The 22,357-nt window shown below is 29.4% G+C and overlaps 1 protein-coding gene and 1 long non-coding RNA gene across 9 annotated transcripts in view; one reads left to right on the forward strand and one right to left on the reverse strand.

Annotated features, from left to right (window-relative positions):
- Positions 1-172, reverse strand: part of LOC145972257 (uncharacterized) — a 687-nt gene extending 515 nt beyond the window's left edge. Inside the window, exon 1 of the long non-coding RNA XR_014439112.1 lies at positions 61-172. This is a non-coding gene — a long non-coding RNA (uncharacterized LOC145972257). The remainder of the gene's footprint in view (positions 1-60) is intronic.
- A 583-nt stretch (positions 173-755) lies between these two features.
- Ltn1 (E3 ubiquitin-protein ligase listerin) lies at positions 756-21,663 on the forward strand. 8 transcript variants are annotated; one of them, XM_083099031.1, is made up of 10 exons: positions 825-1,078; positions 1,366-1,575; positions 1,643-1,805; positions 5,268-5,574; positions 5,645-5,791; positions 5,907-6,037; positions 16,294-16,502; positions 16,590-16,781; positions 21,124-21,291; positions 21,359-21,663. In XM_083099031.1, exons 1-10 carry the CDS (start codon positions 1,034-1,036, stop codon positions 21,416-21,418), a joined length of 1,632 nt encoding a protein of 543 aa, XP_082955157.1. In that variant the 5' UTR covers positions 825-1,033; the 3' UTR covers positions 21,419-21,663. The 8 variants fall into 8 exon arrangements, 5 of the variants coding, with proteins under 5 accessions (XP_082955153.1, XP_082955155.1, XP_082955152.1 ...); XM_083099026.1 differs by having other exon boundaries at positions 775-1,078; positions 1,643-5,574; XM_083099030.1 differs by lacking the exons at positions 825-1,078; positions 1,366-1,575; positions 1,643-1,805 and adding an exon at positions 3,747-3,922 and having other exon boundaries at positions 4,050-5,574.
- Positions 21,664-22,357: the final 694 nt, after the last annotated feature.

Raw genomic sequence — 22,357 nt, forward strand, 5'->3', positions numbered from 1 at the left:
ACAAATTGTGATCATTTTCTGAATGATGACTACATTATAAAACAATTATAAAAGATTTACTTATTTATTGGTAGAAAAACATATTTCAATTATCTACGCTTATCCACGATCCATGATATATTATGCGATTATGCGGAATTAATAATAAATTAGTCATGGATTAAAAGTTACAAAAGAGATAAATTTGCTCGTTTTGCTTACACTTAAAGTCAGTACACATGAGAAAATTTTAGTATTTACCATAAGCAAATCGACCAATCACAGGACGGCGTCCATTTTATATAGCTTCCGGCTAACTTCACAATATAAAAAAATTTAATTAAAATTAAACGAATGACTCACAAACCTTTTTAATTATACTTCAAAACTCTTCATACGAAATACAAACGATTCATAAGGAGAATTTTTAATATTTAGTTATGTTGGCTAACTACATACTGTAAAAATGATTAATTTTTTATAATTATTCTAATTACTCACAAACGTTTTTAATCACACTTCAAACATCTTCATACGAAATACAAACGATTCCATAAGGAGATTTTTGGTTGGCTGAAAAATTTCCGGCTAACTTAATACGAATCACGTTAGTACATAAAATGTGAGGACATTTTATATAAGCAAAATATGGGGAGTTAGCAGTCTAGTTATATTAGAAGTCTGTGGTTCAGCAGGAAAAGCTGCTTTGCAACTGTTGTAAAATTCGTGAATCTGATTGGTGTATGCTCTTAGATTCAGTCAAAATTAAGAGCATACATCAATCAGGCTCAATTTTACAATAGTTGCAAAGCAGCTTTTTCTGCTGAACGCAGCCATTTTGTCTTTATTGCACATCGAACATCAAACAAAGATAGAACGATACTTTCAGCACTGAAAGCGTCAAAACGAACGCAGCCTTTATGTACAAAATCAATGGGAGTTAGCGATCTAGTTATAGTATAGATATCTGTGGTCATTATTAAGAAAAAAAAAGAAAGATATTAATATAGTCAGTGAAAGTTATTAAGTTATCTTGTCATTTCAAGTTTTTAATATGGGTAAAAATAAACAAACACAACGAATCAAGAATAATGCACGGGTGAATAGAAATGTTATATAAATTATACACATGATTTTTTATAAGCATAATGAAATATAAGTACATATAAAAATGATAATATATAACTTATAGATACATTATTTAAATATTCATTATTGTATATGACATATTATTCAAACAATAATTATTACATGAATATATAATTTGTTTATGACAATATTTGTACTTTTATATTATTAATAATATACAATTTTATATTATTAATCTTTTATATTATTTTACAACTAAAATATCATGCAAGACTTAAAAAAAAAATCATTTTCTAGCCATCAAATAGTAGTCGCAGTGCAGAACTTTTGGGGACTGCAATGCCCAATTATGTTGGTTTCTCAGCAATTAAGGATGGAGGATATGTTCCTGTTTTACCTGGTTTATCTTTATGTTACTTAAATGAGGGAGAAATAAACAATGTGGATTCTAATTTTCAAGTAATATTAAAAAAAATGAGTAAAAAAGATGCTACAACAAAGTATAAGGTAATTATTTTAATTTATTGATTAATTTGTATACATTTTACAAACTGACAAAAGTATGGATATATAGGCATTGCAAGAGTTTGCAACTTTATGTCAAGAAGCTGAATTATCAATAATAGAAAGTGTATTGTCTTTTTGGCCACGACTATACTGTACTCTCTCAATTGATATAGATCATAGAGTAAGAGAAGCTGCACAGTTAGCACATGCAGCAGTTGCCAAGCGTGTAGGTAAAGGCATAGTGATATATTTAAAACAATTGATTGGTGCTTGGTTTATTTCTCAATATGATACATATCCTCCAGCAGCTTCAGCTGCTATCAATTCCTTCAATAATACTTTTCCATCATGCAAGATAATTGATGCAATTGTTCATTATCAACATGAAATTTTAATATATATTAATAACAATATCACTATACACACGGCTCAAACATTATCAATCCAAAAATCTCTTACTAAAGAAGAAATGGAAGCCAAATATCAGAGAGTATTGGCAACAAATCTGCAAGGATATAGTTGTTATTTCAAAAAAGTTCCACTTCACGAAATAGAAAAAACCTTAGAAATTCATAACAAAATTTTAAGCAGTTCACAATTTTGGAAATTGGCTAAGCATGATACTCTGTCAATAAAAATAGCTTTCTTTAATGTATTGACATCAATAATGGAAAATGCAGAAAAATTGTTACAAAATGAAAAGAAAAGGACATTGACTACTATTACGAATAATCTTGATGAATCAGAGCCTGGAATTTTATCAGCTGTTTGGGAATCAATGCTCATAGCTATAACTAAAATTGATGATTGGTATCTTGTTGTAAATATTGATAAATTTGTACTACCGAAATTATGGCATGTTTTACGGTCTGGCGGCCAATGCTGCGCAAGCACTGTTTATCCAAATTTACTGCCTTTTATCAGTCAGTTTTCGAAGCTGAATGTTAATATCAATGATCTTTACATGAATTTCTTTGATAACATGCGTCAAGGGTTTTTTGTCAAAAGTGTTCAAATAAGTCGTTCAGAAACACTTGCTATAGTGAGCTCTTTTATTGAATGCCTGCGTTATTCAATTCTTATAAATGTTGAAAATATAGAGTTATGCATGCGTCTCCTCAAAGAACAACTTATGTTTGTTATAGAAGCATGTATGACAAATAGCATTTCTATGAAACAATTTTGTTTTGTTGAAGTAGCACATTTAGTACGATATTGGAGTAAAAATCGTATTAATGAAGGGTATAAAGCATACATTTCTTTAATGCAGCAATTTTGGATTGAATTGAGATTATTGTTTATCAAGCTCATAAATATATCAAGAGAAATTGTAACATCACATACTATAGATACAAAAGATTCTCAAATCGAATTCTTATTAACTTTAAAGAATTTACCAGATCGCACCCATAAGAAATTAAAAGTAAGATTTTCTGATTCAAGTCCTATTGCGAGCCAATCAAAAGTAAAAGTCGATATTTATACCGATACAGTTTTTAATGCGGAACTTTGCGAGTTTGTAAATGCACTTTGTATAGTTTATTTTAATAACATTAACAACCAGCAGTCTATTAAATATGTCAAACAACTGAATAAACTTATAAAATATTTCGCAAGTAAAGAATTATTCGTTGCGCTTTCAAAATCATTTAAGTTTGACAAAGATTTCTTTGAATTTTACAATAATAACTTGAGATCCATGTTATTGAAAAATTCGGAAATAATGGAAGAAGTTATTGAATTAATATTCTATTTTATTAAATATACAAGTGATACCAAAAAGAACGAAGTTTTAAAATCATTAATTGAATTAAATGACATTGCAATAACAAAAAATGTAATATATTGCAGTTTATCTGAAAGAAATAGAAATGATCCTATAATAAAGAAATGGTATATACAAACTAATGTAACTAAGTTATTAATAGGTGTAGCCAAAGAAATTGCTTCACCTGGACACAATAATTTAGAAAAAAATCAGAATCTGATTTTGTTAGCTTTTGAAGCTTTGGCAACCGGAGATTTATTAATAAATGACGAAGAGGCAAATGAGATTGTATCAATACTTTGCAATTCCTTAAATGGAACAAATGACAATTGCTCTATGCAATTTATTACATTTATTACAAAGTTAATGACTTTAATATGGAGTCAAAAACAAATAATATTAAGTGCTGTACAGATATTAAAAACATTTTTTGAATTATGCACTCGAGAATATGATGATTTAACTGCTCATATTGTGCACAATAGTTGGAAAGAAGGACTTGTAAGAAGTAATGAGATATTATCTGGTTCGGAATTTAACGATCTTGTTAAAAGATGTGCAATTATTATTTGGAGCAAAGTATATAATACATGTCATATTAAAGATATATTAGTAAATTTGGCAACAGATGTTTTAGAAATTATAATTAATAATAATAATATAAATTCTCATTGCATTAATGAAACTATTCTATTATTTTTAACAGCATCTGATATAAAATTATGGATTGCAGAAGCAACTACTATTGCAATATATGGCGAAATAATAACAGGCAATTTATATGTATCAAATGTTGAAAACAAGATAAAAATTTTTGAGCATTATATGTCTATTGATATAACAAATGATATAATTTCGGATAATATGACTAATTGTTTATCATGGGCCTTATTTATTACAGATTTGCTTAATAATTTGTATAAGAGATTAAGAAATTCTATACATGTTAATACATTTTCAGATTCAAGTGAAAACTTTGAATTATATGATTTAAATTTACCAGGAATTACAGAGATATTGATAAATATTATGCATGTGACTAGTATAGCTGAAATATACAATAAACATTATAAAGTTTCTAAACATTATAATGATGTTAATAAACTTTATGATTCATTAAAAAGTAATTTTGTCAATTTGGAAAAATATTTTGAGAAGAATATCCATAATGATGTATTATCTCATATACAAAAAAATCAATCAAATTATGGATTTATGCTACCATATATAATTCGTGCACATTATACTGAATTTAAAATAAATGATAATCCTGTAAAATATTATGAAAATTGCAAAAATAATGAAGGAGAACATGATGAAGAAACATATGTTCAAGCAATTCAAATTTTAAACGATTATTGGATGCCAGAAAATATTCCGTTATTAATGAATAACGATATTCATACACTAATTGTCACAAGAGTTGCAACATGTCTCAAAAATGATAGTTCAGTTTATACTACAATTATAGAAAAGATTATGTTATATAATAAAAAAGATATTGCATTTTTAGATCACGATATTTCTAATATTTCATGGAATCAGTTGTGTTTACTGCTCGAAGTTATAAGATTACTTACAACACTCGTCCAAAAAGTTCCATCAAAATTACAAAATGAACATTGGGATTTTATTTTGATAGCTCTTACTACATGGCAACAGTTACTTACTAATTTCGAATTTAATTATACTGATATTAAAATAATAGCATTAATGATAGCAGTTAATCAATTATACTATGCAGTCCAAACTTTAATGAATAAACATGAGCAAGAACGAATACCAGAATTGCCTCCTACTCTCTTGGATGAATGGATAAATGTATTTGCTAGTTGTATAAATAGTGATATTGTGAAAACTTGGATATTTTGTATGAATTTATATAATAAGGATGTAGTTACTTTAAAATATATCATACCATTAGATTGTTTAGGAAAATCAATTAGTATTCTTGACAAAAATATATTATTCAAAAAATATGACAAACCCTCTGAAACAATTAATTTCAATGAGATGTTAAAATTATGCCTGAAATTATTACATTCTCCTATACTTAATATTCAATTGAGTGCCTATCATGCATTGAAACATATGGTATCAGAACTTGTACAATGTGACAAAGTTCTTATCGAATCCGACAACTTTGAGCCAAACAATTTCAATATTAAGAGATTCATAGCAGTACTATCAAGTACACAAAATATCGTGAATACAATGCTTATGGAGTTCAAGTAAGTTCTTTTAATAAGTTGCTTTATAACAATTTATAATAAGATATTTTTTATTATATTATTTTTTTAGATTATGTGATACAACAAGCTGCACAATCCAACCGTTTACAGATTCTTATACATATACATTAGAATATTTACTAGTGTGGACAATTGTGCTAGATATGTGTGGATATGCTCATAGTGATTTACGGTATCAATATGCTGAAATATTGAAGTAAGTATATTCATGTGTACTATTTATTTCCATAATTTATACAAATTTGAACTTTATTATTAACAGCTTACATGCTATTTATATGTATTTTTAACTTATACGTTATAAATTTTAGAAATGATTTTTTTCCTTGCCTGTTAAATAATATTTTTAAATTAATGCCTGTGGAAGTATTACAAGATAACAAGAAAAAAACTGCAAAGTTACTGGAAGCATTTACCACTATTCCATCATTTAATTTTGGAGGTATTATTGATTACAAATTTGCAAATATATAGATAACAATACAACAAATAACACTACAACAAAAATAAAAATCCATTTAATTGAAAATGGTTTACTTTAAAATATTATCTATAGAAAGAAAGTATATATATGTATATAAATATTTTTTCACTATAATTAAAAATTTACTAAACACTTTTAATTTAAAGAAAATCAATTTTTTTATTTAATGCATAATACATTATTTGTAAACGCATTTAAGAATGATAAAATAAAAAAGCCAATTATAGTAATATATTTTAACCAGTTTACTGGTAATGGCCCATATATGACTACTATGAATAACTGCGAATTTTCAACGGATTTGCATGAAACTTGATACACCCACATTTTTCGGGTCGTTGATGACAAATTTGAGATCGAAATTTTAAAATTCAAACTGGCGGATTTAGTATGGTGAATTAATTTTGTTTTTCTATTATTATATTTGTTATTCCATTAGAGAAGATTCAAATTCGATATGTTTATGTTTTTCGGTTTACTTATGAATCCAAAGTCGAAATTGCAAAATCTAAAATGGCGGATCCAATATGGTAGCTTCTAGTGACTAACGGTATTCTATTATGGAATATATGGTATTCTATATTTCCATAATGGAATATCAAAGTTAAACACTAGAAACCGCCATATTAGATCTGCCAGTTTCAATTTTGCAATTTTGTCTATAGATTCATCATCAGAGACTCAAAAAACGCCAACATATCGAATTTGATCTTCTCCATGAAATAACAAAATTAGTCCGCCATATTGGATTCGCCATTTTAAATTTTGAAATTTCGACCCTTGATTCGTCACCAGCGACGCAAAAAACCCCTTATAGATAAACTTTCATGTAAAATACGAATTTATTTGCTCTCACCAGTTTTGGCACAAAACGTTGATTTCGGGTGTACCAGTGAATTGGTTAATATATGATTATATTATTCTGTAATTAACATTTAATATAATTTATTGTAATGTCAATAATTTTTTGAAATTTTGGCATATTTTGAACTAAATTTTATAAATGTAAGTTCAGATTTTTTTCATGCTAGTTAGAACGCTTTAAAATAGAGTTTTAGGTTTGTCAATTCTATTATGCAGAATTACTTATAAGTTTGGTTTATATTTAAAAGTTCGGTTGGTTTTAAATCTGAAGATTGCAGAGATATTCGAGCTATTTGATTTCACAGGAAGAGAGAAAAGTGACTTTTCTTGACATTTTTCTGTATGTTCTAGATCGTCGTTCGTAGTTTTTAAATATGAGCTTAATTGAATATCTATAAACATTTCTGGATAATAGAATTAACAAATTCTAATAATAATAACAGGTCTGCAAATAAGGGTTATGAAGGGTGATTCACAATGAAAAGTTATTTTCTATGTGATTTTTAGCACTGAATACAAATCTGACGTCCAAATTTTCTTAATACATCAGGATTTCGAGATAAATGAGACTAACGGGATAAAAAAATGATGACTTTGATCATATTCAAATATATTCAAATAACAGCTGCTGGAATAGCAATTGCCTCAGAGTAATTTAGTTGGCCAAAATGTACCATTATTCACTTTCAAAATCTATTTTGATTTGTTCTAATACGATATTTTGTCGCTGAGATATACCATTTTTAAGACAAAAGAATTTTCATGCATGTCTATAAGTTTCAGATATTTAAACACAAGATTTTAACGCAAATTCTTAACCTTTCAAATCCAAGCCTTTTAATCTCAGACCCTTAATCCCCAAGTTCTTCAATCCTTTACCTTTCGATTCTGAATCTATAAACCTTGGACACTTTAATTCCAGATCGTTTAATCACAAATACCTAAATTCCAGAAATTGAAGATCATTCTGCTTGAAGCATTGCTCAGAAGGCAACATGGAGACGATCTTTCTTATCATGATTTATGAGCTATCACATATGTATAAAAAAATGTGTATCTTCAAAATGGTATCTCCGCGACAAAATATCGGATCTGGACGTATCAAAATTGATTTTGAAGGTGGAGATAATAACTTTCTGACTTAATCAACCAAATTATTCTAAAATAATTGCTTTTTACAAGTACTCAATATCATCAAAATCTATTTTTGACACCTTTAGTCTGGTTTATCTCGGAATCCTGACATGCTGGAAAAATTTAGAGGTCGGATTCGGATTCAGCGCAAAAAATTACGTAGGAAATAACATTTTACTTTCAATCATTCGAATTTTGTTGTCATGTGTGATTTTTATTTTAAGACGCTACAATTAATATGCGAGAATCTGAATTCATAGCACTTGTAAAAATTAATTTAAAATATATCAAGAAAACTACAAAAAGTTATTGAAACTAAAAAAATTAATTATTAAGTAAGATAATATTTTGTTGTTTTTCGAAATTAAAATACTATATCATTTTAATTAATTTTTTATTTTGTCATCATTAATACATATGATCTTTTAAAAATAGAGCGTTTTATGCAGGGTGATTATGAACAAACATTTGTCTTTAAAATATCAAATTCTTGAATGAATTCTAAGATGATTTTTTCTCTTGCAAAATTTTGCCCGGAGCTTAGTTTTTAAACTATAAAGGAAAATAGTTAACTAATTAAGGAACGACTACAAGAGGTAGGCAGGGACGGCGCGATATAGGCGATTACGTGGGGCGTTCGTCGCGATCAGCTGATTGCTATACGCGATGAGTGTAACAATCAGTGTGTGTGTGTGTATGTGTGTGCGTGCACATTCTCACACAAACTGATTGCTACACTCATCGCGTATAGCAATCAGCTGATCGCGGCGAGCGGCCCACGTAATCGCCTATATCGCGCCGTCCCTGCCTACCTCTCGTACTCGTTCCATAAGTAGTTAACTATTTTCCTTTATAGTTTAAAAACTAAGCTCCGGGCAAAATTTTGCAAGAGGAAAAATCGTTTTAGAATTTATTCAAGAATTTGATATTTTAAAGACAAACGTTTGTTCAGAATCACCCTGTATATATATATATATATATATATATATATATATATATATATATATATATATATATATATATATACAGGGTGAGCCATTTTAATTAACGCACGCAATTATTTCGGAAACAAAGCATTTCAGAGAAAAATGTTTCAGACAAAAGTTGTTTGGTTTCGAGGGGGCCATAAGATGGTATCATTGGTTTGACCTTGAAGAGTTATTTGAAGGTCACATGAAGGTCACCTTCAATTTCTTAAATGGAACCTACTATTTGTCATTGCATATTCTTGTAGCTTATCTCGATAGCTTTCCAAAACACTATAATTAAGTACCTTTTCGTTAAGTACTTTTTGAGTTATGAGGCTTGAAGTAATTTCTTAATTTTACATAAACCGTAAAATATCTTGTAAAATATTCATTTTTCGATTATCTTACCTTAATACTTTTACGTACAAAATAATGAGAGGAATCAACTGGTGTAAAAAAAAACACATAGTTGTTTTGAAGAAAAAATATGTAATTTGCAATTAACAATTCCATATTTTTTCTTAAAAACAACTATGTGTTTTCTTTACACCAATTGATTCCTCTCATTATTTTGTACATAAAAGTATTAAGGTAAGATAATCGAAAAATGAATATTTTACAAGATATTTTACGGTTTATGTAAAATTAAGAAATTATTTCAAGCCTCATAACTCAAAAAGTACTTAACAAAAAAGTACTTAATTATAGTGTTTTGGAAAGCTCTCGAGATAAGCTACAAGAATATGCAATGACAAATAGTAGGTTCCGTTTAAGAAATTGAAGGTGACCTTCATGTGACCTTCAAATAACTCTTCAAGGTCAAACCAATGATACCATCTTATGGCCCCCTCGAAACCATAAAACTTTTGTCTGAAACATTTTTCTCTAAAATGCTTTGTTTCCGAAATAATTGCGTGCGTTAATTAAAATGGCTCACCCTGTATATATATATATATATATATATATATATATATATATATATATATATATATATATATACACTCAGTTCCAAGAAAAGCGGTACACTTTAAATTTGGAAAAAAATCACCAAATTTCAAATGACGATAACTTTGTAAATAATAAAGATAGAAAGGTCTATAAAAAATGAAAATAAAGCTTGAAGTCTCTACTTTAAAACTAGGTTCTCCGAAATGTTGCGAGATAACATTTTTAAAAATGACGGATGACGAAACGAGAACATGCAAAATTGAAAAATAATTGTTTGAGTTTGCTATGACACGTGGCGAGAATCAAATGTCGCATGTCAATGGGGTCAAAAGCATATGATAGTACAGAGATTCCTCTTTAAAATGCTTTTTTGTTCATCTCGATACGATGATTTTTCACCGAGTTATACGCATTTGAAGAAAAAAGCGGCTTTTTACTCCAAATGCGTATAACTCGGCGAAAAATCATCGTATCGAGATGAACAAAAAAGCATTTTAAAGAGGAATCTTTGTACTATCATATGCTTTTGACCATTGACATCTGAATAGATAGACGGAGCATTAGCTATCGATTAGGACGAGGGGGGCTTTGATATTCGCGGTAAGGGAGGACTCTATGAACTTCGGTTGAATTCGGTTAGGGCCCTGGCACACAAAAATACGTAAGCAGTAAAACGTAGTCAGTAAGGAAATCGACCAATCGGAATTCTTACGTTTTCTTACGTTTTAATATGGCTGCCTTATTGCTCAATCATGATTGGTCAATTTGCTTACTGACTACCGTTTTATTGCTTACGTTTTTTTGTGTGCCATGGCCTTTATTCCCGATAATGATCGGTTAATAATTCGACTCCAATCATTGACATCAAAGTTCAGCTCACATGTATTGTGCGAAGTTGTGTTGTGACTAATGTCATATTATTTTTATATTTATTATATTATTTTTAAATTTATATATATTTAATATTGTTTAATATATAATATATAATATATATATATATATATATTTATTCATTTATTAAATAATATATATACATAATATTATATATATATATATATATATATATATATATATATATATATATATATATATATATATATATATATACAGGGTGACCCATTTTAACTTAGGCAGCCAAATAACTCGAAAAATAAGCAAGATAGAGAAAAATGTTTTAGACAAAAGTTGTATGGTTTCGAGGGGGCCATATGGTATCATTGGTTTGACCTTGAAGAGTCATTTGAAGGTCACGTGAAGGTCACTTCAATTTCTTTAAATGGAACATCCTATATATTTTTGTACATTCTTGTAGCTCATCTCGAGAGCTTTCCAAAACACTATAATTAAGTACATTTTCGTTAAGTACTTTTTGAGTTATGAGGCTTGAAATAATTTCTTAATTTTACATAAACCGTAAAATATCTTGTAAAATATTCATTTTTCGATTATCTTACCTTAATACTTTTATGTACAAAATAATGAGAGGAATCAATTGGTGTAAAGAAAACACATAGTTGTTTTTAAGAAAAAATATGGAATTGTTAATTGCAAATTACATATTTTTTCTTCGAAACAACTATGTGTTTTCTTTACACCAATTGATTCCTCTCATTATTTTGTACATAAAACTATTAAGGTAAGGTAATCGAAAAATGAATATTTTACAAGATATTTTACGGTTTATGTAAAATTAAGAAATTATTTCAAGCCTCATAACTCAAAAAGTACTTAACGAAAATGTACTTAATTATAGTGTTTTGGAAAGCTCTCGAGATGAGCTACAAGAATGTACAAAAATATATAGGATGTTCCATTTAAAAAAATTGAAGTGACCTTCACGTGACCTTCAAATGACTCTTCAAGGTCAAGCCAATGATACCATCTTATGGCCCCCTCGAAACCATACAACTTTTGTCTAAAACATTTTTCTCTATCTTGCTTATTTTTCGAGTTATTTGGCTGCCTAAGTTAAAATGGGTCACCCTGTATATGTATATTTTATATATTATTTAATATTATTATATATTTTCATATTATTTTTATATTTAGCGGCGTTAGCGATTTTCTCTAAATAAACACTTTTTAAACATTTCTGTGAAAATTTAGTTGAGAATCGATGATGTCAATGGAATCGTCATATAATGTCAAATTGTGCCGAATATAGTTGAACGTTGACGGAATTAACCGAAGTTCATGCACTCCCCCCTTACTGCATTTATCAGTTACCCCTCTCAAAAGGCTCCGTCTATCTATTCAGATGTCAATGCTTTTGACCCCATTGACCTGCGACATTTGATTCTCGCCATGTGTCATAGCAAACTCAAACAATTATTTTTCAATTTTGCATGATCTCGTTTTGTCATCCGTCGTTTTTAAAAATTTGTCGCACACAATTGCGATATAAAATTTCAAAAAGTAGACATCCGGACCTTTAAAATGCTTTTTTAAAAATCTTGTTAGCTGTATTAGATGCTGAAACATTCAATTTTGAATTTTTAATAACGCTGAATTGGAAGAATAAGAACATTGTGGTTCGTCAACTCCACAGTATTTTAAGACTCCAAACCCTCCTTGTGGTGTGTGTGTGTGTGTGTGTTTGTATACCACAAGGTGACATTGTAATTAATTAAGGATGTCAATGATAAAAGATTGATGACTGCTCAGTTACAACTGAAACAATGTTAGTATCAATTGCCCTTTTTATTACATACAAAAGAAACAATCAAATTTGCTAGCGTACACACAGCGGTATAAATCTCTCACTCGTCCGTCTTACGTGAAAGAGCTTACGCGATGCGGCTGTGGCAACTCAAAAAGCCGCTTTTTTCTTCAAATGCGTATAACTCGGTGAAAAATCATCGTATCGAGATGAATAAAAAAGCATTTTAAAGAGGAATCTCTGCACTATCATATGCTTTTGATCCCATTGACCTGCGACATTTGATTCTCGCCACGTGTCATGGCAAACTCAAACAATTATTTTTCAATTTTGCATGTTCTCGTTTCGTCATCCGTCATTTTAAAAAATGTTATCTCGCAACATTTCGGAGAACCTAGTTTTAAAGTAGAGATTTCAAGCTTTATTGTCATTTTTAATAGACCTTTCTATCTTTATTATTTACAAAGTTATCGTCATTTGAAATTTGGTGATTTTTTTCTAAATTTAAAGTGTACTGCTTTTTTTGGAACTGCGTGTATATATACACAGAGTGTCTGGAAATTTTTCGCAGTCCCGAAGTATGAAGGTAGATTGGCTCAAATTAAGAAAGGAGATCTTCTACTGTTTTGCGATATTTAGAATAATTAACGAAAAATTAATAAAAGAAGATCAGCCAATGCGCGTGGTTAGAAGTGCGCGGCGGCAAAGGTGGTCTCATTGTAACATAATGGCGGCGCGCGGCGAAGTGGTGATTGGAGAGGGGAGGAGCCTTCGACGCGCGTCTACACATTCATCGTTCCTCCTCTACCCAATCACCGCTTCACCGCGCGTCGCCATTATGTTACAGTGAGACCGCCTTCGTCGCCGCGCGCTTCTACTCACGCAGATTGGCCGATCTTCTTTAATTAATTTTTCGTTAATTATTGCGAATATCGCCAAACAGTAGAGGACCTTACTTCTTAATTTGAGTCAATCTACCTTCACACTTCGGGACCGCAAAAAGTTTTCAGACACCCTGTATATATACAGCGTATATATATAGGGTGTCCCATTTTACTTTTGTCAGTCAAATATCTCGATATTATTTAGAGTTAGAAAAAAATGTTTCAAACAAAAGTTGTTTGACTCAAAATGGGAACATAAGATGATGCCATTGATTTGATCTCGGATAATTATTTGTAGGTCACCATCAATTTTTTAAACGAAACCCCCTATTTTTTATTACTTATTCTTGTAACTTATCTCGAGAGCTTTCCAAAACACTCTAATAAAGTATTTTTTCATTGAGTACTTTTCGAGTTATGAGGCTTGAAATTATTTCTTAATTTCACATAAACCATAAAATATCTAGTAAGATATTCATCTTTCGGTTATCTTATCTTAATACTTTTATGTACAAAATAATGAGAGGAATCAATTGGTGTAAAGAAAAAACAGTTGTTTTTAAGAAAAAATATGTAATTGTTAATTGCAAATTACATATTTTTTCTTAGAAACAATTATGTGTTTTCATTACATCAATTGATTCCTCTCATTATTTTGTACATAAAAGTATTAAGATAAGATAATCGAAAAATGAATATTTAACAAGATATTTTACGGTTTATGTAAAATTAAGAAATGATTTCAAGCCTCATAACTCGGAAAGTACTTAATGAAAACTAACTTAATTATAGTGTTTTGGAATGCTTTCGAGATGAGCTGCAAGAATATGCAATAAAAAATAGGGGGTTCCATTTAAGAAATTGAAGGTGACCTTCACGTGACCTTCAAGTAACTATTCAATGTCAAACCAATGACACCATCTTATGGCCCCGTTCAAGCCATACCACTTTTGTCTGAGGCATTTTCCGCTATCGCCCCTACCTGAGGAGATATTCCCGTGGACGGATTAAAATGGCCCACCCTGTATATACAGGGTGGACCATTTTAACCTTTAATGGAGAATAACTCGAAAACCAAGCCCGGGAGAGAAAAATGTTTCAGACAAAAGTTGTTTGGTTTCGAGGGGGCCATAAGATGGTATCATTGGTTTGACCTTGAAGAGTTATTTGAAGGTCACATGAAGGTCACCTTCAATTTCTTAAATGGAACCTACTATTTGTCATTGCATATTCTTGTAGCTTATCTCGAGAGCTTTCCAAAACACTATAATTAAGTACCTTTTGAAGAAAAAATATGTAATTTGCAATTAACAATTCCATATTTTTTCTTAAAAACAACTATGTGTTTTCTTTACACCAATTGATTCCTCTCATTATTTTGTACATAAAAGTATTAAGGTAAGATAATCGAAAAAATATTTTACAAGATATTTTACGGTTTATGTAAAATTAAGAAATTATTTCAAGCCTCATAACTCAAAAAGTACTTAACGAAAAGGTACTTAATTATAGTGTTTTGGAAAGCTCTCGAGATAAGCTACAAGAATATGCAATGACAAATAGTAGGTTCCATTTAAGAAATTGAAGGTGACCTTCATGTGACCTTCAAATAACTCTTCAAGGTCAAACCAATGATACCATCTTATGGCCTCCTCGAAACCAAACAACTTTTGTCTGAAACATTTTTCTCTCCCGGGCTTGGTTTTCGAGTTATTCTCCATTAAAGGTTAAAATGGTCCACCCATTATATACATACATACATACATACATACATACATATATATATATATATATATATATATATATATATATATATATATACAGGGTTTACCAAAAGTGTGGAAACCCCTTAATATTTCGAAAAATACGCATTTTTAAAAAAAATGTTTCATACAAAAGTTATAGGGTTTTATGTGGCGCATTACACAGCAATATTATTATGACCTCGAATAGCGTTGTCAAGGTTATGTGATGGTCACCTCCAACTTTTTAAATGGGACACCCTATATGCTTTTGCATATTCTTGTAGCTTATCTTGAGAGCTTTCCAAAACACTATAATTAAGTTAGTTTTCATTAAGTACTTTCCGAGTTATGAGGCTTGAAATCATTTCTTAATTTTACATAAACCATAAAATATCTAGTAAAATATTCATTTTTCGATTATCTTACCTTAATACTTTTATGTACAAAATAATGAGAGGAATTAATTGGTGTAAAGAAAACACATAATTGTTTCGAAAGAAAAAATGTAATTTGCAATTAACAATTACATTTTTTTTTCGAAACAATTATGTGTTTTCTTTACATCAATTGATTTCTCTCATTATTTTGTACATAAAAGTATTATGGTAAGATAATCGAAAAAAGAATATTTTACAAGATATTTTACGGTTTATGTAAAATTAAAAAATGATTTCAAGCCTCATAACTTGGAAAGTACTTAATGAAAACTAATTTAATTATAGTATTTTGGAAAGCTCTCGAGATGAGCTGCAAGAATATGTAATAAAAAGTAGGCGATTCCATTTAAAAAATTGAAAGTGGCCTTCACGTGACCTTCAAGTAACTATTCAAGGTCAAACTAATGACACCACCTTATGTCCCCTTTGAAACCATACAACTTTTGTCTGAAACATCTTTTTCTAAAATTAAAAATAAGAAAGTTATTTGGGGTGGGACATTAAAATGGGACACCCTGTATATATGTATGTATGTATGCATGTATAAATTTTTCCCAATTTTATTATTGTAACAGAAAGTTGGACAGAATGGAAATTAGATCATATTGTATGTTGGTTATATACAAATTGTTTACGGCATTTACCAGTATTAGTGAGACAATGGCTGAGTACAGCTGATAGTAAAGTCAGTGCAATAATAGACAAGATTACAAGTCATTATATCAGCCCTATGCTTTGTCAAGAAGAGCTTAATAACAGATTATTGAATGTTGAAAATATGCAGGTATTTTCATTAAAATTTACATAGAGAATTCTTTTTATATATTTTTAATAATTTCGTAATTTAATTTTATGTATGATATTTTTATAGATAAAGGTGCATCCAACAACAAGGGAAGTAATAGCTTTGTATCAAATGGATGATACAAAACTGGAATTAAGTGTAGTGTTACCGTCAAATTATCCCTTAGGTACAGTAAAGGTAGAATCTGGACAACATGCTGGTGGTACAGCAAATTGGAGAAACTGTCATATGCAATTATCTATATTTCTCACACATCAAGTAAGTTATTAACAATATATTTGTTATTAAAGAAAATATGGAATATACTTAGTATTAAAAAACTGCAACTAATGTGCTTGATACTAAGTACATAATAGTTATAACAGGTCAAGTGAGAACATAGCTGGTATAAATATATAAAACACATTTGTATAAATTAATATTTTTGCTATTTTAATATCTTACTATGATTACGTATTATTATTATTATTTATTATTATTATTTTGTTATTATCATTATTATTATTATCATTATTGTTATTATCATCATTATTATTATCATTATTATTATTATCATTATTATTATTATCATTAATATCATCATTATCATTATTGTCATCATTATCATCATTATCACCATTATCATTATTATCATTATTATCATTATCATCATCCTTATCATTATTATTCTATTAAGTGTACAAATGAGGTGTACAAATAAGTTTTTGAAATTTTATATATTATTATTATTATTTATTATTATTATTTTGTTATTATCATTATTATTATTATCATTATTGTTATTATCATCATTATTATTATCATTATTATTATTATCATTATTATTATTATCATTAATATCATCATTATCATTATTGTCATCATTATCACCATTATCACCATTATCATTATTATCATTATTATCATTATCATCATTATTATCATTATTATTCTATTAAGTGTACAAATGAGGTGTACAAATAAGTTTTTGAAATTTTTATTTAGTTCATGTGGCATACATTTTTCCTCCTTTTTAATTTAAAAACTTTTTTGGAAAGCAGTTGGAAATAATTTGCCAAATAACTTCTGTTTTGTGAGTTTTTTTTCGTGTTTTTAAAGATTTCTGGAAATCCGTTTATAATCACATAGATCAAAATAAATAATCTTATTTAAAATGTAAATTGATACGCACATGTATCATACATGTGCATATCAATTGATAAAATGTTGCCAGGAAAAGAATAAATTGATTCATATATTCTTGCAATGTTCTTTCCTTGTAAACTTATAAGAATGCAGTACATGGACATAAAATTTATCTGTTACTATTTTCTTTACTATTCTTTATTATTCATTTAAATGAAATTTGAAATTAATTATTTTATCAAACAACGCGTCAGTTTCTAAAATATAAAGTCATGACAATATACGATAATATCTATGACAAGTACATAAAAGAACTGGATCCGACCATTGGGAATCATTGTTTTCGATATGTCGAGCGCACTAGCTTATCCAGAATTTTACGTATTTCAAATAAACTTTCGATTAAAATACCTAAGGAACTAAAGCCGTAATAAAAAATCTAACAGCATTTTTTTAATACAATGTAAATGCAAGCTTTCGATTGTGACCAACTTGAATAAAATTGGTGTAATCAATTCTGAGGTATAATAAGTGTATCAGAATTGTGACTTAATTGTGATTCCAATTCTTCAATTTTCAGATTCACGCATATATGTTCGTACGTACATATGCAAAGATTTTGTTTCTAATGACATTCACAGCGTTATAACTTATGATTGTAAAGATCTGTTCATAACATTTATAAGATATGAAAGATTATTTAGTCAATCGGAGCTCTCATTCAACAATTATTTTTATCTATGATGTATCAACACATTGATGCAGCGATTGTCTTTTTATAAAATATAATAAATTATTATATTTAAATTTATATTTATTTATATTTTTATATTTATTTTATTATATTTATTTTATATTTATTTATATTTATATTTATTATTGTATTATATTATTATATTTAAATATATACAATAATGTATTATATAATTATTTATACTTTATTTAAATATAATAATCTAAATATATAACTAAATATATTTTGCAAAAACTAACTATACTCCCACTAAAGAAAAACTTCACAAAGATAAAGAAAATTACGCCAAGTATATAAAAAATAGTATTTATGCATAAAAGAGGCCCCCTCTCCGATTTGCTTTATTTTTAAATATGTTAAAGGGAAAATCTTCCCGAGTAATTTCGTATATACAGGGAGATTCTGAACAAACATTTGTCTTTAAAATATCAAATTCTTGAATGAATTCTAAGACGATTTTTCCTCTTGCAAAATTTTGCTCGGAGCTTAGTTTTTAAACTACAAAGGAAAATAGTTAATTAATTACGGAACGAGTACGAGAGGTAGGCAGGGACGGCGCGATATAAGCGATTACGTGGGGCGCTCGCCGCGATCAGCTGATTGTGTGTGTGTGCGTGCACATTCTCACATACACTGATTGCTACACTCATCGCGTATAGCAATCAACTGATCGCGGCGAGCGCCCCACGTAATCGCTTATATCGCGCCGTCCCTGCCTACCTCTCGTACTCGTTCCGTAATTAGTTAACTGTTTTCCTTTGTAGTTTAAAAACTAAGCTCCGAGCAAAATTTTGTAAGAGGAAAAATCGTCTTAGAATTCATTCAAGAATTTGATATTTTAAAGACAAATGTTTGTTTAGAATCACCCTGTATATATAAAGGTCGGACTCAAATAGCTTTGGAGATATAGGCTGAAAAAGGATAAAAATAATAAATACAAAAATAACTGGTAAATGTTTACTTTATGTTACACAGCTCGAAAAATTTTTATTTTCACATATGTTGTAGAGGATACATTCCTAATATACCGTTTAAATTTTGCGACGGTCTCTTCGTTTCTGAGATATGCACTTTTAAAGTTTCATACTCTTATTTGTGTGTGTGTGTGTGAGAGAGAGAGAGAGAGAGAGAGAGAGAGAGAGACAGAGAGAGAGAGACAGAGAGACAGAGATAATGTGCACGCGTATATACACATGCACGTTAATTCTTTCTCTCTCTCTCTCTCTCCCTCAATCTCACTCACTTATTATTTATTCTTACCTTGTAGAGATTCTTCATACTGCTGATAAATAATTATTACACATTGATAACAATGGGTGCTTTCTCTTTAGCAACACAAGTCGACACAATCGTCATCCTGTTCTTTTTCAACATCAGTTAATAACAAAGATAGAATGACGCTTGTGTCGATTTGTGTCGCTAAATGGAAAGCACCCAATGAGACGTTTCCCTAATACACACACATACACTCTGACACACTGTGTTAGACGAAAGCGAAGTTTTTTCTTTTCTTCTATCGTTACTTACGAATTTACTCACGCATTTAATCATTCACGATCGATAAAATTTACTAACGAATTTATAAACGATTAACGCACTCAATTACTAATCACACACCCTAATATAAATTAATAACGAAAACGACTTAAAGAAAGAAACGCGCGCGTTACACTGTTAACGCGTAACAATTATTTATCAGCAGTATGAAGATTCTCTACAAGGTAAGAATAAATAATAAATGAGTGTGTGTGTGTGTGTGTGTGAGAGAGAGAGAGAGAGAGAGAGAGAGAGAGAGAGAGAGAGAGTGTGTGTATATCATTGAACTATAGAACTAACTGGAATGAGCGCTCCTTTGTTACGAGCCGAGCCTGCCTGTGCGACGAAGGCCATCACTATTTGGAATCGCTTTCTCTGTTACACTAACATGCTATAGTATATTTCTCCTATAGTTTCAAGATGTACTATCTGTGCCCATACCTTAGTCAGTATATGTTTGAACAATGAATATATAAAAAATATTATTGTAATGAAATGGATTATTTAAGGAAATATAATGACGATAATAAACGAAATAAAATAATGCTTTATTTTGCTAAATTTTTGGTGAAAAAATTCTGTACGCCACTTTAATGAGCAGACGTATATTTTTAGCTAAGGTAATACATGAAAAAGAGAGACGGCAATACCAAATAGATACTGTCTCCCTCGGCTCGAGGTCACCGGGCAATAAAGGCAGCGCTCGTTCCAGTTAGTTCTATAGTTCAATGGTGTATACGCGTGCACATTCTCTCAATCTCTCTCTCTCTCTCTCTCTCTTTCTCTCTCTCTCTCACACACACACACACACACAGCAATCAGCTGATCGCGGCGAGCGCCCAAGTAATCACCAATATCGGACGGTGAATCGCGCCGTCACTGCCTATCTCTCGTACTACTCGTATTACTCGTTCCGTTATTAGTTTACTATTTTCCCTTATAGTTTAAGAACTCCGGACATAATTTTGCAAAAGAAAATATCGTCTTAGAATTCACTATTCGATATTTTAAAGACAAATGAAGAATTCGATATTTTAAAGACAAATGTTTGTTTAGAGTCACCCTGTATATATATTCTAATTATATCCAAGAGTATTTCTTCTATCTATTGTTTTTTTCATAAAAATAAAATCAACTTCTCAACTGACAGATATAACATTCAAATAATATATTTTTTATTTGCAGAATGGTTCTATTTGGGATGGTCTTATAATGTGGAAACGTAATTTGGATAAGAAATTTGCAGGCGTCGAGGAGTGTTACATATGTTTTAGTGTTTTTCATATTAACACATATCAAATACCAAAATTATCATGCCATACTTGTCGTAAAAAGTTTCATACTCTCTGCTTGGTAAGCATATATCGTTAATTTAAGGAAATCTATTTAATATTATTATATTTGTCATTTTCTTTTTCAGTATAAATGGTTCAATACAAGTCAAAAATCTACTTGCCCGATTTGCAGAAATGTATTTTAATTTAATTTGGAAATATTCATGTGCAGAAAGAATATTGATAATTTAAAATAAATTAAAATTAATGCAAGATAAAGAGAGTGATATGAAATAAATATATAAATATATGTATAAAATTATAATTATTATATATATATAAAAATTAATTTTTATTAAGAATTATGAAGAAATATCAACGATAATAATACATATTATACAGCAACAAATTATAAATTACAATTATAAAATACAATCATATTAACTGCGAATATTCTTCACGGTGCGTACTTGTTTTTAAAGCCTCGTTTTTAATCTGATGCCTGATCGAGAGAGTGGACGCATTATTATTAACACATTGACAGTTTGAATAGATTTACCCATTTTATGATTCATCACTGAACGAAGAGATGGATACATCTAGATGCATACACGATCCTCTTGTGCTGTCCGTTATAAGCACTTAATTCTTTCGTACCTCCGGGACATATATGTTCCACCTACGAAAAAATCATAACTTTTAAACAAATAATCTTATCGACTTTTCCCTTGGCTTGTTTTAAAGAAGAAGGTTTAAGTTACATGTAAAAAAATCGCGCACTTTGAAATATAATATTTGCAATAAAATATAGTTATCCAATGGCGTTTTCAAGTGGTCGGGTTTAATCGCTCCGGGGAAGTTTATTAGACGTTATTGACTAATCAGCTATTTTTTTTAAGAATGTATGGTTACATTCTTCTGAAGAATGGCAACGACGTCTAGTAAACTACCTCGGAGCGATTAAACCTGACCATTTGAAAACGCCATAATCGCCATAAAATAAGTTATGATACTTTATAAAAAATCAAACTTTCACAGGTAGTGAAAAATAACCGTATATTATGTCGAAAAACCATGGAATTGATGCGCTAATGTGATTACTTTAATATGATAATTTTATTATGATAAATATTATAATTGTTTAT

This window comes from Camponotus vicinus, unplaced genomic scaffold (genome assembly GCF_025532165.1).
Source record: "Camponotus vicinus isolate PSW18456_S1 unplaced genomic scaffold, iyCamVici1.0 SCAF_5, whole genome shotgun sequence".
NCBI lineage: Eukaryota > Metazoa > Arthropoda > Insecta > Hymenoptera > Formicidae > Camponotus > Camponotus vicinus.

Coding starts and splice junctions, on each gene's coding strand:
- Ltn1 (XM_083099026.1), top strand. CDS start 1,034: ATGGGTAAAAATAAACAAACACAACGAATCAAGAATAATGCACGG. Junction 6,038..16,293: donor TCCATCATTTAATTTTGGAG/GTATTATTGATT, acceptor TTATTGTAACAG/AAAGTTGGACAGAATGGAAA. Junction 21,292..21,358: donor AGTTTCATACTCTCTGCTTG/GTAAGCATATAT, acceptor TTTCTTTTTCAG/TATAAATGGTTCAATACAAG.